The 15,558-nt window shown below is 40.9% G+C and overlaps 1 protein-coding gene across 8 annotated transcripts in view; it reads right to left on the bottom strand.

Annotated features, from left to right (window-relative positions):
- ESRP1 (epithelial splicing regulatory protein 1) overlaps positions 1 to 15,558 on the bottom strand; it is a 53,397-nt gene that overhangs the window by 15,802 nt on the left and 22,037 nt on the right. For 3 of the 8 annotated variants that reach the window (XM_075085419.1, XM_075085423.1, XM_075085424.1), the window contains exons 13-14: positions 15,366 to 15,534; positions 5,041 to 5,146 (exon numbers count right to left, since the gene is read on the bottom strand). In XM_075085419.1, the coding sequence (XP_074941520.1) occupies positions 5,056 to 5,146; positions 15,366 to 15,534 (260 nt within the window). In that variant the 3' untranslated portion in view covers positions 5,041 to 5,055. Of the gene's footprint in view, positions 1 to 569; positions 3,228 to 4,976; positions 5,147 to 15,365; positions 15,535 to 15,558 lie in introns of those variants that run through there. The other 5 variants (XM_075085416.1, XM_075085421.1, XM_075085417.1 and 2 more) reach the window with 3 other exon arrangements.

The following is a 15,558-nucleotide window of genomic DNA, read 5'->3' as shown; positions in this document are numbered from 1 at the left end:
GTGGGGATCTGAAGAGAACATCTTGTCCTTGTCCGTGCCCGACACTGGGATCAGCTATACCGGTACCATCTCTGATGGGTGCTTGGGCAACCGATCCCAAAAGATTGCCAGGGTGGAGACCGAGCAGCCTCCCGGGCAGTCCAGATCGGTACCTAACTATTGTTAGTATGGGAAGGTTTGTTCTGATGTCCCCCTTAATGGCTGTAACTCCATCTCTCTCTCCTGGTCCCATCCACAATGTGAAGACTTTATTCCTTCTCTCTTCATAGCCATATTTTTTATATACTGTTTTCACACCTCTCCTCAGCCTCCTTTTCTCCAAACTAAGCAATCCCAGTGCCTTCAGCAGACCCTTGGGAGCCTTTTTCATGTCCCATGTTTTTACTCTGCAGTTAGTCCACACCTTCCCACAATTTTTGCACCAACTGTTGGCCGTAACTTGTCACTAAAGTTTTACCAACACTGCACAGATGACTTAGAAAACTTCACAGGCATCCCCCCAAAAAAATCCTGATTTGTGCAACCCAACATGAGGTTTGCCTTTTTTTTTGGTTTTTGTTTTTTTTTTTACCCAAAAGCATTTTATTACTGTTGCATTCAGTTTGTGATCTATTTTTTCAAACCTTTTCTGCCCTACTGCTTCCCATCCACTCATTCCCTAACTGTATTTGCAGTTAGGACGTTCCTATGCAGTGGATATGCAAAGACTCTATTCCACCATCACTCCCTGAGTGGCTCATGTAGGCTAATTTTCTCTCTGCATAACTATTAATTCATAATTGTGCTCCAAAGGTAAAGGCAGAACAATCTTCTCAGAAAGAGAAGTTGGAAATACCATTTTAAAAATATTTTGCATCAATTAATCCTGTTCAATATACTCATATTTACAGAAGAGTGATTTAAAAGAACATCCTGTCAAATGCCTCAGACTGTAACAGTGCAAAGTTTGCCAGAAGTAAGTGTAAATCTAGATTATTACTGCTGTAGTGATTGCAGAAGGGTGGCACACAGGAAAGAGAAGAGCAAAGAAATGGGGGGATGGATAGATATTTTTAAATTAGATAATGGAAATGATGCTATCACTTGCCTTGTCTGGAAGAGTTTTTCTACTCTGCCCCACCCCACCTTTTTTTTTTTTCCTTCCCTTGTACTTACTTTCACAGATACCAAGGCACTGCCATGGATTTGGTCTCACTAACTACACACTGCTATAGGAGGAACATAAGCATCCCATAGCCAAAAGCACTTTACAGGAACTCTTTTTTTAACTGCTGAGTTTTCCCAAGGGCCCCCCAGGAACCAAAGCATGAGTTAGGTCCTGAAATTTTGCTATTCTTTCTGCTGAGTTTAGGGAAAAGTCAGGGAAGAGAGAGTGGCTCCAAAGCTGCTGGGGACTCACCCATGGTCCCAAGTCCAGTAACCACAGAAGTGACAGATTTACCTCACACAACCATTGGTTATAAAGTGGATTCAGTCCCTTTGCAAGCTGCAACATTGCAAAAGCCTGTTAATTTCTTCTTCTCAAGAGAATACGACCCTGATGGAGCACAAAGGTGCAGCCCTTTGGCCACTGTTAAAAAGATGTATCTGGGAGAGGAAGAGAGGCAGAACCTGATGCTGAGCTCAGCCCCTCCAGCAGACACAGGTCCTGGCGCCCTAGGCTCTCCACCCTGGACCATCCAGGTGTTTCAGAGACTCTTGGAATAAAGCACATACACAGCTCTGAGTGCCTCTCCCTGGGTGGGGGGAATTACCTTTGGGGTGAGAGCAGCCCAGCTGTACCTTCCAAGAGAAGCTGGACCAGCAAGGAATCACCCATAACATAAATGCTTTCCCCATATCAACCTCCAGAAGTATAACTAAGTGCATTTTTGTGGATTTGTGTGTTTTTAAATAATGAGGCAGGTCAGTTTGCCAAATACCTTATCTTGCTTGGCAGTAACTTTCTCACTTGGAAGATAGTTTCTAACGTGCAGCGGAAAAAAGAGCTGCCTGTGGCCAATTTCAAGAACAGATCAGCTTGCAGTCCTCAGTTTTGTAATATTTATTTTGAACATGCCAGGGAACCTAGCCCATTTGCAACTTTTTGCCTCTCTATTTCAGGGTTTCTTTTCCCCCACTCCCCTTTGAGTATAATTGCCATGGAGAGACAGTGTGCTCTAAGCCCTAACTGAAGTCCAGTCCGAGGACAGGCAGGGAGGGAGATGCTAAAAGACATCAATTATTTAAGTAAGAGCATGTACATCATCTGACGACTTTGCCAAGAGTGACAGTTGTGGTGCTGGGTTACAGTCAAAGAATAGTCCCTGTAGTTCAGAGAGACCAAGCTCTAGCGACTGCCTCTGCCTGACCCTCCCTTATAGTAGGCTAAGTGGTGGGTCTTACAACAGATCACAATTCCTTCTCACCCAAGTAGGGTGAGTAGAGCAGGAAATGGAAAAAAAACGCCAAAAATGGTATGACGTGAGAGGTTATCTGCATTCCTCACTTTCTGACTAGGTAGCATGCTCAAAGTTTGAAAGTGTCTACTCCTATAAGCCATTTAAAATTTGTATACAAAGTACATACAGAGAGTGTGTAAGATAAGAATCAGTGACAAGGCGTTTAACATCCCACACTTATATTTTTACAAAGTTACAGCATTTTTCCCCCCTCAGATAATCTATTTACATTCCTAATTATTTCCAAGCTGTGTAAAATATGCCCATTAAAATACGTTAAATTATGCAGAGCACAGAACAGAAAAATATGTACAAGAAAACATTTTTTTAATAAAAACATCAAATGCACAATTAGAGGTCTTAAAGTACTTTTTAAAAACTCAACTTTAAACTGTGCAAAATTAGGTGATTTTTTTTTTTTTTGCGCTATTTCCAAGAATGTAGTAGATCAGACTTTGTAGGTTCAGGCTAAATTATTTGTGTTAAGAGCAGTTTAATACTTCACCAAGAAGAAACCCTTGAGGACTTGTGTGATTTCAGCACTTGTGCTCTCAGTGAAGGGGTTAGTGGTCTGTGTGAGCACACCTGTGAAAATTGTGCATTAACTTTAAGAATGTTAGAGGTCCATCTGCTGATTTCCAGAGTTCTGATGATTTTTCTTGAGCACAGTTGACTTGTGCAGTGGTAAAACTGGGAACTTAATAAAAATCTCCATCTAGGCTGGCTGTGTTTGTTCAAAACATCAGAAAGGGTGGAGGGATCTGCATGAAAGAGTTGTGCGGGTCACTGAACCCCATGATAAAAGAAAATTTTTATTTCTTGCTTTCCAACAGATCAAATCTTTACTGAAGATCAAAAGCTTTAGTTTTCACCTTACACACACAGTATTTCAATCATAGAATCATTAAGGATGGAAAAGACCTCTAAGATCATCAAGTCCAACCATTAACCCACACCACCAGGCCTCCTAAACCATGCCCTGAAGTGCCACATCTACACATTTTTTGAACGCCTCCAGGGACAGCAACTCCACCACCTCTCCGGGCAGCCTGTTCCAATGCCTGACCACTCTTTCAGTAAAGAATCTTTTCCTAATACCCAATCTAAACCTTCCCTGATGCAGCTTGAGGCCATTTCCTCTCACCCTATCACTTGCCACTTGGGAGAAGAGGCCAATGAGAAAATTACATTTTCTGTTAGAGCAAACAGTGTTTCACTAAAAGCATGACAGACTTTATTCAATTACATGACCCTTTAGTTTTCTTGATGAAGTTTTACCACCAACTCAAATGTGGCCGTGCCATTACCACCCCTCAGTGCCTGCTTTGCTCACTTCTACCTTCCCTTTTCTGAGCTGACACAGGTACTCGCACAGCTAAGCTGTAAAAAGGATTGGGTGACTACTGCCTGAAAGATGAACCCTTTACCCCATAGGTTTTTCCAGTTGGATCAGCTTTCTTGACCTGAGTCACTGCAAGGCAGCTGACAACCAGCTATGGGTGGCTGGGAAGCAACGTAGGTGTAGGCAGGATGCTACTAAGCATCTATGGCCTCAGATTATTAGTTGTATCAATGGAGTTTAGCCAAAAACCAGCTCACTGGCCAACTAGCTGAGATAGTCACTTTTGTTTTTACACATGCTGTACTTCACTTAGCAGGACTCTCAGAGCAGATGACAGTGAGGTGATGCTGCAAGTGAAGATTTTGCCCAGAAGTGGATTACACCCAGGACTAAGTTGCCTTTGTGTCAGAAAAAAAGGAAGAGTGAAAGAGGTTTAGGGTTTTTTTGTTATTTTTCAGAGGGGAAGGTGAAGAAGAGAATAAAGGAAAGAAAAGGGAATAAAATGAAATCTTATCACTTCTTTGACCATGTATTTTTAAAAGACTAGAGATTACAGAAGCATTTTTGTAAGTGTATTTCCATATCTTCCTCTAAGACTACTGCACATGATAAAGCACATGGTGCAGCCATCAATACACTGCTTTTCAGTTCAACTTGCATTTTTCTGCACAAATGCTTTCTGGGTGACTTCACCCTTTGACTGTTCCTATACAGAAGATCAAGTAAACCAAGCTTGAAAGGCTGAAATGGCTTGATCAGAAGCTCACAAAAGCAAGAGAGTAGCTGCCAGTTACACAAACACAGCCTATTTTGTTGCTGCAATTTTACATCAGCTGAGGTTTAGGAGTCAGATTCTGTAGTTACTTAAAGTAGGCTCATTCTGCCTAACCAACACTATATCCTAGTGCATTGCTAGGAGACTAACATCACCTCTGCACTTTGCTCCTCAGAGAAAACTGATTCTGAGGAGCTTTCTGGAGGCTCTCAATGCCAATATTAAAGCTTGAGGTAGCATGCATGTGTAGCCCTGGGGAGCATGTAAGGCAGCAGCCCATAACAAGACTGGAGTAGTCAAAATCCTTTAAATATGGCTTTAATAGCCAAGGTCTTAATATATTGAGGTATGACATTCTGGACATAGCAAAGAGCAGCCATGTTCCCAGGGCAGCAAATGAAAAATTATGTTGAGTACGGTTCTTATTTGAAGCAAACACTATGATATCCTCAAATCCATCCCTTGGGGCTTGTTATCCTTACCTTCTCTAAGGAAGTCTAACTGCTGGGGCCTTTAAATGCAAATCCATTCTTTAGACACTGTCCTGGCTGGATCATTTGTGTGTACAAGTCCATCCTCTGCTGCATACTACAAACACAAGTTAAGATAGAAGCAATCAGAAGCCAAACTAGTGCAGAAGAGAGAGCCAGCAGCTGGCTATGCTGCCTTAACCTTTCTTAAAGCCCTGGGCAGATATCAAAGTACAGGCCACATAGTTAGACATTTGTAATGCTCCCATCGCCATGGCATCAAGACCAATTCAACAACAGAAACTACACTAGGGTAATCAGCCTCCCCTGACAGCACAACACATGGGTACACACTGTCTTGGTGAAGACAACTGTCTCCAGACTTTCACGGTCACAACTGACTGGTCTCAAGAGAGTGACCCTGGAGATCAGAGACAAAACACAGCTCCTGTACAGCTGGAGCCATGCGTACTCTCAAAGTCTCTAAAGGAAAAGTTAACAAGTTCACTACTAGGTGGATCTGCATGGGCCATTTATCCCTGAAGTTGTCTTAATACTGAGGGATGCCACTGGCTTCTCCTGCATATTATACAACTTTAAGATGAAAGTAAAAAAAAAAAATTAAGAAAGGCAAATACTGCCCCCCCCAAGCCCATACTTCTTGCTCTAAGCCACTTTGATCATTTTGCTTGATCTCCTGGTGCATGGCTTCAAGCACCTGACATTTCCATCAGCATTTTCATACTATTCCTTAGACCTAGGGTAGCCTCCCCAAACCACACTAGAAAGCTAGTTCCCAGACCACCTCCACTTCTGTTCTCCTAATTCGTGACTATAAAAGTACCATGGGAAAGTTTCTGCTGGGGACTGTCAGTCTTTACTTTGCTTACCTACATCTGTGCTTAAAATCGGTAGCTAAAATATTATTCATGAAGACTAACTGTAGCCTGAAGGCTTTTGTCCCAAGATGTCTTGTGGAGGAATCGCCCCTCCCCATGCATCTAACAGTGTTAGCCTACATTCAGTCTCTAAATCAAAGCTCATCATCTTGAGTTCCTCTGTACCTTTTAATTCTAGTAGGTGCATTCACCTCCAGACATGTGTTCTCACCACTGTTTTCAGTCTTTCCCTTCCCCAGTTCCCAGTATTTGCAAGGCCCTAGGTCATCTTCACACCGCACAGTACAGAAGGGGATAGCTCTATCCCAGCAGGCAACAAGCGAATCCAGCAGACAAGACCCATTCCTGCATTCTGCAAACATGCAGATGCTTATGGTTTCCCTTCAGACAAAGGTCTTCAAGGAGTTTCACTAAGCAAATGCAACCAATTGAGGTCTAACACTACTACTTCTACAGTGAACAGCTATCCATGTCTAGAAGACATTCTTCCATAGGAAAGAAGACGTTTTTCCATAGGAACTGCTTACAATGCTTGTTTATCCCCACAATACTGTGTTCCTGGGTACCTTTGTGAATAATTCTTCACTGGTGGCTCCACTAGGTAGCAGGGATGGTCTAATGTCAGAGGTGACACCTGCAATCACTTATATCAGTTTTGAGCCTACTGTCAGAAAAACAGCTATGGGAAGTTAAGATTTTATGCTGTAGCGTAGCATCTTCATATAAATTTATCACAACACTTTCCCACTAATAGTTCCCTGCATGCCTTTTCCATAGTATTAATCGTCTTACTAATCTCTAACAAAAATACTACCACAGTCACTATACCTATGTACTAAACTTCTCAAGCACAAGGTCCAGATGTCAACTTATGACGCCAAGGAGGCTGAAGATAAGCCTTGCTCCCCAGTGCACCGTTCAGCTTTGGTGCTTATTGCCATAGGCTGTCTACAACCACAAAGTTTAACATATCTGAAGTATGAGAAGATGAATCCATGGCAGGTATGCGCATCCACAGTTTGGCCGCAAGCTCCAGATCAGTGCTTTCCATGAGCTATCTGCCAAATACCCCTGAGGAAGGGGCTCTCCACAGCTGCCAGCAATGCTACAAGGCAATGCTTGCTTTTATTTACTTGTATTTCATGGTCTTTTTAGACACAGCATCTTTGGTGGTCAGTGGCAACTGCCACAGGTTAAAGGCTAGTACCACAAAGGGACATTCTTGTTTTGCTTTAAAGCAATATTAATGGCATAATAGTTAATAGTTAATATAACTTATTCAGCAGTAATTAAAAAATACCCTAACACCCAAAATACTCTTAGTTTGGAGATGTTAGAAGCTTTGATATTATTTGTCAGGTCTTCCATAGCCTTATCTCAATTGCCACAGAAAACCTGTCGCTAGTTTACAGATCCTTGTTTTGTTTTGATTGGGTAGTTCCATCAAATATCCTCTTTTTGCTAATAAGTCAGGTTGAGTTTTCAGCTACTGCTAGACACACGTATATATGTATAACGTTTAATTAAAAAAATTTTACACTTTCATTGAATAAGACGCGCCCCCCATACTATTTGCAAGTGCATAGCTTGTGGAAAGTGTCATTAACATTAATCCTTTTGGCCAGATAGCTGAAGCTACCAAAAAAGGGTAATTTTTGCATCTGAGATAAGAAAACAGAACACCGTAAGAGAACTTCAGCTACAGAATAGTTAAAATTTTTCTAGAATCCTTATGAAAACAAGTTCATTACTTCCAAAACTTCTAAGAAGAACATGGAAAAAAGACTTTTTTCCAGTTTTCTTTGCAGAGCTGATTCTTTTTAGGGGTGGAAAAAAGCCCAACCCCCAAAATCAGACAATACAGCTTTCTGAAGTAAACTAGTTTAGTAAAACAAGATAGACTTAGCTTGCATTGCTGTTAAAAATAACCACGCACAAAACCGAATAAGAAATGACCAGAAAACAGACCCATGAGACAGACACCTTGGGCAATGTAGCCTTCCTTTTGAAGCAAGGCTACGGCCCTTGCCTTTGGAAGGTATTGCTGTAAAAGTGAAGTTCCTCTGCTTCTCTAGACCTTGGCTGAGAGACCGGGCCGCAAGATCTTGCAGTGGTGGGCCACAACAGCCTTAGCTAGGTATCCCAGGGAACAGCGTTCCCACTGACCCAGCCACTTGGCCCTGCTGCTGAGCCTCTGGTGTGCTTTCTCCTCAGCTCTACTTTTCCCCCACTGAACATTGTCCTACTACTTTCCCAACAGTCCTCTCCCCGCTGCACCTCACTTTATTATTATTTTTGTAGGGCCCTTATCTACTTTAGCAGAAGTCAGACATCACGGTTTAAAACTCCAGCTCTTCAGGCTAACCCTGCCAGCTTTGCACTGACATGCCACAAACACTCACTAATTTATAACACCACCTTGGAGATAAAGTTAACAGACAGCTTCAGCACCCGGTTAGGCTAAGGACACCTCCTGCTCTAATTCCTGATACAAGATAATATATGGATTTCCCCCAGACATTTCTGCATTCTCCCAAACTGAGGGGTGACAATCTCCCAGCGGAATAACAACAAGCAACTTAGAGCGGTAATGTCTCCAGATGGAAAAGCAGCAGACAGAGGACATCAGTAATGAAGAGTGTCCAGGGAGGGATACAAGACAAATAGCTATCCCAGCCTATCTTTGCTAGTTAAACAAACCCCAGGAACAAATACTTGTATGTTTTACATGGGGTCAGAGAGGATTTCTACAGCCGTTCTTAGTAGTTGCATATCACTATATAACGATGCAGTGCAAGACCGTAACTTTTTATTTCAATCTAGTTCTTTAAATCAAACATGATATGCAGTGTTCCCAAGTGCAAACCTTTTTTCCTTATGAATTGATCCTTTTTCTTGATGTAAACAACCACCAGACTGGATTTTTTTTTTCTAATCAATATTTCTGTGATTGTGGTATTCTCCAAAGACTCTTCAAATAAAACACAATTACATTTTAGAAATCAGTTTTGGATGCAAGAACAAGTCTGCACATGTTCTAAAGGTTGATGTTGGCATTCAAATAGCATTTATACACCTCAAGGGATCCCAAACATTCATCATTAAAATATTATGTAGAAACATTGAGGATCACTGTCTCTCCTGTTTGACTTCCTAATATTTTTTCCATTATACATTTGCTTAACAGATACCAATATCCAGAAGGAAGCTGTGGTTTTGTAAAAGTGGGTGTGAGTTGGGTGCAGTCAGCATACATAACCAAGCAGGTTTTCAGATATCTGCCAAGTATCCTTCAGGTCCATCAAGAGAACCACAGACATACCCAGCACTATTTGCACATAGGAACAGATACGTGCATAGACACCATCTACAAGTTTCAGTTCCCTCCCTACAGACTTTCTATCCCTATCTTTCCTATTACTTTCTTCTCTGTAGTCCTGAAAAAGTTTTTTCTTTGTTAAGTGTTAACTATTTTCTGCTCTGTGACAACAGGTACTGAGGATAGTCTTTTATTAGGCTACTGATAGACAGTAGCCTATTAGTTTCAGGACTGTAAGCCAGATCCTGTATTGCAGGTTAGTCTTAGTACATATCCTTCACCATGCTACATAGAGGAACACTAGTAGGGAAAGTCATGGGAGAGAAAAGAAAAGAGAGGGGGCAGGGAAGAACAACTTGTTAGACTCATCCATTGGTATTTTGAGGTTAAATTAGCCTCCTCCTTTGCTAGCTCTAGGAAGCCCAGCAGACCCTGAAGGAGCTCTGCAGCACCCCAAAGCCAGATCCTCTCACTGAAGCCAGCAGGAGGAACAGCAAAAAAAGAAAAAAAAGCAGGTACACATCACCAACCAGCCTGCAGAAAACCTCAAGGAAATGTGACATATCACCCCAGTGTCCGACAAACAGCAAAATTTTTCAGAGACCAATAGAGATTTCCAACTACTACTTGGGCTGACACAGGTCAGGGTTAGAATGTGCACGTAGACACAAGCTTGTAGCATGATGCCTATAATGTTCATTGCTGGAAAGTGGCCCAAAAGCAGGAGGAAATACAGCTTCAGTATAAAGCTTTTTCAGAAGTGGTTCATACAAAGTTTGAGAGAGGCAAAGCTAGTAAGTTTTGTGGTATAATTACTGAACTTGAAAGTTTTAACATGGTACTTTGTTCACAAAAACTAACAAGACACGTTATTAGCAAAAGTATTTACATAACCAGAATAATTTTCGTTTTCCAAGACTGGAATGCTTATTCATATTTAAAGAAAAAAGGCCATATAACTTGACAAATAGCAGAAGTATAAGCGCTAAATCATCAGGTCATCTGTTAATCAAATAGAAACATTTAGATCCCCGTGACTGCTATTTAATCATGGACAAATATCACAGACTGTTCTCAACAAGGAAGGCTTTTATTTTTTATTAATAAAACAAGTTTCCAGCTCTAAGGAGCCTTATTCCATGATCAATCCAACTCTACCCCTGGAAACACCAAGAGCTCCTTTGGTACAGATGCCATCCCACTTTCAGCCAGACACATGCTGCCCACTCAATGAGTATCTAACCATTCTGCCTACTGCCAGCAGCTTCCTATCTGTATAAGTTAATGGCAGCACGACAACAAGCAGCAATGGGAACGGAGCCAGAAGCGATTGCTGCCACAGAAGACTGCAATGGTCTGCCCTGAATAGTTTTGAGACTTTCAACATACCCCTGTAGAGGGCTGCTGCTGAGTAAAGAGAAGTGTCCAGCAACATACCTTTGTGCCCTGAATAACCTGAGATCACCTGGCCATCACTGAGAATGTTTAAAAAGAGCCACCTGTATGGATGACACACATGCCTTGAGGGGCAACAGGAGGACCTTCTCCCACCACTGAGCTGTGCTGTAAATAAGCGAAAGGAAAAACTATACCCAAACTGATCTCTGCAACTAGCTTGCACAATGTTGTAACATCAATTAATCCCTCATACTAATCCAAACGTAACAGTAAGAGCTGCTAACTGAACACCATTCAGTATACTAAGCGAACAAAAGGAACTGGGGTCTCTAAGTAGAACCACCTCCACCAGCACCAATGGTGGCATTTTGTGTGGTGGGTTGAGTAAATCTTGGACACTGCTACCAGCAGCAACATTTTTATAGGCTTATCAACTTTGAAGATAGATATTTGTTGGTTTTGGTTTGTTTTTTAATTTAAATAATTTTACTATCCCAACACCCAGTAACCTATTGATCAGAGCATTACCATTCTGCTGCTTTTCATACATCACGGTAGTTTTAGTAATTAAAAAAGCTACCAGTGAAGAAAGAGATAATGACAGCTTATATGAAGGCATGCAATAATTAGTCTTCCCTGCTAATGCACTCCTTCTCCAATGAAATACAGTGGTAGTTAAAAGGCACCCCTGCCGTTCTAATCCTTGGTAAGCTACATTCACTCAGAAAAATGAATCATTAAGGCTTCCCCCCAGAAAACATCATTCTGGTGACAAGTTTATGCCATTAACTAAAGAGTTGAGGTTATTTTGACAGATCCATGATGGAGACCAGCTCACCGTGAGCAAGGATAGGTAATGAAGAGTCCCAAATTCTGCCACTTGCTGTAAACATGTGAGCTCCATTTGCTGGACAGTAACTAAAAGCCACTAGTAGGCTTTTACGCTCAGTGATCCCATTCACTGCAGATGTGATCTCATGCAATCCAAACTGACACACTTATTACAAAACTAGAAAAAAAAGAAAAAGTACTGCAGTCTAAGAGCTGTGGTCCAGAGCGTTGCTGTGATGCTATGAGTACAACTAAGCTGATGAAGAGGTTTTGTTTCCGGCTGCTGCTGGGCTCCATCTGTGACAGTCTCCCAGGCTAAATACACATATGTTTGTTTCCTAACCCAGTTCTGTCAAGTGATGCTGGTTAGCCAGACACACAGATATGCAAATAAAGCTCTGGCAGCAGCTCTGAATGATATCACTCCTAATCCAGCCCACTTGTTCCTAGTTCTGCTAGTTTAAACTGGTTGTAACGTAATTGTGCTTCAATACATATCTAAGCAATGACCAAGGTTAGAAAAAGGCCTCACTTTTTCTCTGTGATAGTCATTATGGAGGATCTGATCCATCACAGAGAGTAAGTGAGGTTTTTTCCTAACCTTGGTCGATTTATTTTTATACACACACTTTTTATGTATGTATACACACGTATTAATGCTGTATGTATGTTGCATATGTATATAATATTAATAGTAAATACTTTTACAATTTGATTGGAGTATAATGACAAAACACATACCTAATCCATAGCAGGAAAAGGCAGAAGCAGATAGATAAGGACACTAAAATATTACCCTGTATTTCCTTGTGCAGTAAGTGTCAGGATCATGCCTTTAACTGCCGCAAAAAGAGACCTTTTAATTCAAATCACTCCAATGAAGAGAGCTGTAAATACACTGACACAACAGGGAGATAACCCAAACTTAGCCACTGCTAGACTAGCACAGCTGAATACAACTATTAACACAGTGGAAAAGATCCATGCTCACAAAGTGGTACCAACCTCTCTCAAGACAATTGCTACTTCAAAGATGCAAACAAAACAAGTTCACCTATGTACCTTGGTTGAATAGCACAAGAGTTTATAATAGGACACAGAACATAAGAACACTCTTCCAGTTATTCTGAGTTCAAGGACTTCCTGGGCCAGATGTGGTTTCTGTGTATTCACTGACTCACAATGAATTTCCTGCCCTTGAATTTATCCAGTTTGTTTGAACCCACATCAGTTTTCAGCTTCTACATAGTTTTTGGCTACAAGTCCCACCAGCACACTACCCACTGAGTAAGAAGCTCCTCTTTCCACTTCACTGTTCAAAATATTGTTGAAAGAAGAAAGTTTGTGTATCCCTACAGTTATGGATTTTGACAGAAACTTTTGAGGTTTTAAAGGCACTGCTTAAAAGCGATCAAAACAGCATTAGAATGGAATAAATACAACAAGATGTAACTTTGTTTTAAAACTACAAGTCCCATAGCAGTAACTTTCAAGTTTGTGTACAGTAAAAGTTTCTATAGAATATGTTAGCAGTTGCCAAGTAGTGCAGTTATTTATTACTTTCAATGTATATACATACAGCAACTAGTATAGCTATTTTTCCAGGATTAGATAAGGAAAGAAACCCCTCCCTCCCATGAATCCTATTTTATTTTTCTCAAAAGCCTGGGACGAGGCAGAGACCGAGACCACTTATTTGCTATCAGAACATGTTGCCAGATGTAATTACAAGCTGAACAGAGATATCAAAGACAAACAGATCCTGAATAACTTGCTCTCCCTCCTTTTCATTAGGGGTTCACTAAAGCTATTTTAATAGTATAGAAGACATCTGCTTCTTTACATGATCAGGTTCCATCACCAAAGCTAGAAGAGTGTTAAGAAGAGTCCCAGAGTTTCAAGGATTCCTGATAGATACTGAAGACCAAAGCAATGCCTCCCTCCCCACCCCCATGTAGGTTGATTACTGTGCAGAGAACGGAATTGGCTATTACAAAGCAACTTGACCTTGCAAAACACAAGCAGTAGAACCTTTTGGCAGCAGGTCAAAGAAACTTTCCTTATTTCCATAAGTATTCACTAGTTAGATTTATGAACCATTGTCTGATCATTAGCCACCAGCTCTGTATTGCTTTTCCATGTACATGCATTTAAATGCACCACTTAGTACAGAGGATACCCCATTCTTTCCTGCTGCACGTACTTAACATTTTTTGAATTAAGTTTCAGAACCAGAAAACTCCATTTAAGAGAGTTCTGACTGTATGTGAAAGGGACCCAGTTACTTACTGCGTCCTTTACAAAGCACAGGAACTTGTCTGAAAAGCAATGAAGTTAACTTTTTTAGAAAAATAACCCCAAAATAACAGTTACAAAGGATCACTACTTCTATTAGAGTATATATTGTTTGTATGTAGATCAAACATTTACTCTGGATGGAAGAGTAATATCTGAACATGAGATCTCACAAAATGGAAAGAAGCAAAGCCGACTCCAAAAATTTTACCTCTTATTTTTTTTCTTAAGAGGGAGGTACTTGCAATGGCATAGAAGCTACAAAGGTATGGTTTCCTAAGAATAGTATACAACCGTCAGTTAGACAAGAACATAAAAAGGATATCTTGGGACTTGGGATCAATCAATCTGTAACCAACATATATGCCCCACAGCCCAGGCAGCCAGTGGTGGGACTCACATGGGATCCCATTCAGTCAGAGATCTCTGTAGGGCCTGACACAGCCTGCAGCAGCCAGTCTGTTATTACTTTAAGTAGTACAACATATCAAAGTCACTACAAACTTACTACTGTTGTGTTCTCATGACACATAGAACTATTATTAAGAAACTTGTTTTATATTGCCAGTGCAAGTTTGGAATTTTATTTTTCTTGATCTTACATTAAAGAAGCTGAGTTTGGTAACATATTATCATAACCATAAGACAGACATGAAGGCACTATAGAAATAAGTAAAGAAACATTTAATAAAAAAAACAAAAAAACAAACAAAACCAAAAACAGGCAGCTCACAGTCATAGTGGTTTAGTGTAAATTAATAAGAAAACCTTTCTTATCTTACAGGTACTAGAGAGTCCATATTGCTCAATGACTTCATAAGTAGCTATTTGGACCCTTCTCCAGAGATAAAAAGCACTGGTCAGAATCTAATAGAATACTTGAGTTCTTTAGCAGGTTTCCAGACAGACAAGGAATGGGTTATGGCTTACAGGGAACATGGCTGTTTCGAAGGCCTCATGACCGCAGAGCACAAATGGTATCAAGAGTTTTAGTTTTGTAGAAGATAGCTAATATATCCAGGAGAACCAAAAGCCCTTTGTGAGAGGTGTTTAATGAGGTCAGGCAGAATATATGCCTCTATATGCTCTAGAGATGCATTCAATACATGTATGCTTCAATGCAGTACTTTATAAATAAGTAAACAGAGTTTTCACCATAAAGGTCAAAAAGTTACTTTATTACAAAAACAAAGAGGCAGAATTTCAGCAGATTTTGTTAGGACAGACCCTGATCCACCCCTTCTAAAAAGGGGCCAAGGACTTCTTTATGGTCATGGGAAGAAATACTGCACACGCCAATTCCCACTGAGGGCACAACAATACAAACTAACAAGTTTAAGAGGCATGTTAGGTGAAAAAAAAAGAATCCCACTGTGTGACATGTTTTTAAAAAAATCGTCATCATCACCACCTGAAATACTCTGAAACTTGGGGATTCCCTAGTTATCCTGAAACTGTTTCCCTGAATAAGATACTGAACAGGTTGTTCTTAGTAGTACGAGCCTTTAGTGCTGCAGACAATATTCTGTTGTGAGCTTTGTGCATTTGCCGCAAAAAGACTTCTTTGTTGCTGCTTGGTTTCTCCTCTGCTTTACCTGGGGTAGTATGCTGTGTAGTTCATGAAGAGCTGAGCCCCAGCAGGGTAGTATGCTGTGGAGGGCTGGAGTGTTCGTGGGTTCAGGAGCATGGAGGGCTGATACAGAGCAGCTTCTGTTGGCACAACTGCAGCAGGAGCCGGAAAGGAATAGGAAGGGGGTGAAAGGCCTAAAGGGAACAAATGGAAAATAG

This window comes from Phalacrocorax aristotelis, chromosome 2, assembly GCF_949628215.1.
Source record: "Phalacrocorax aristotelis chromosome 2, bGulAri2.1, whole genome shotgun sequence".
NCBI classification, from domain to species: domain Eukaryota; kingdom Metazoa; phylum Chordata; class Aves; order Suliformes; family Phalacrocoracidae; genus Phalacrocorax; species Phalacrocorax aristotelis.
The sequence above is the reverse complement of the archived record's forward strand: the minus strand, read 5'-3'. Positions and strand labels throughout refer to the sequence as shown.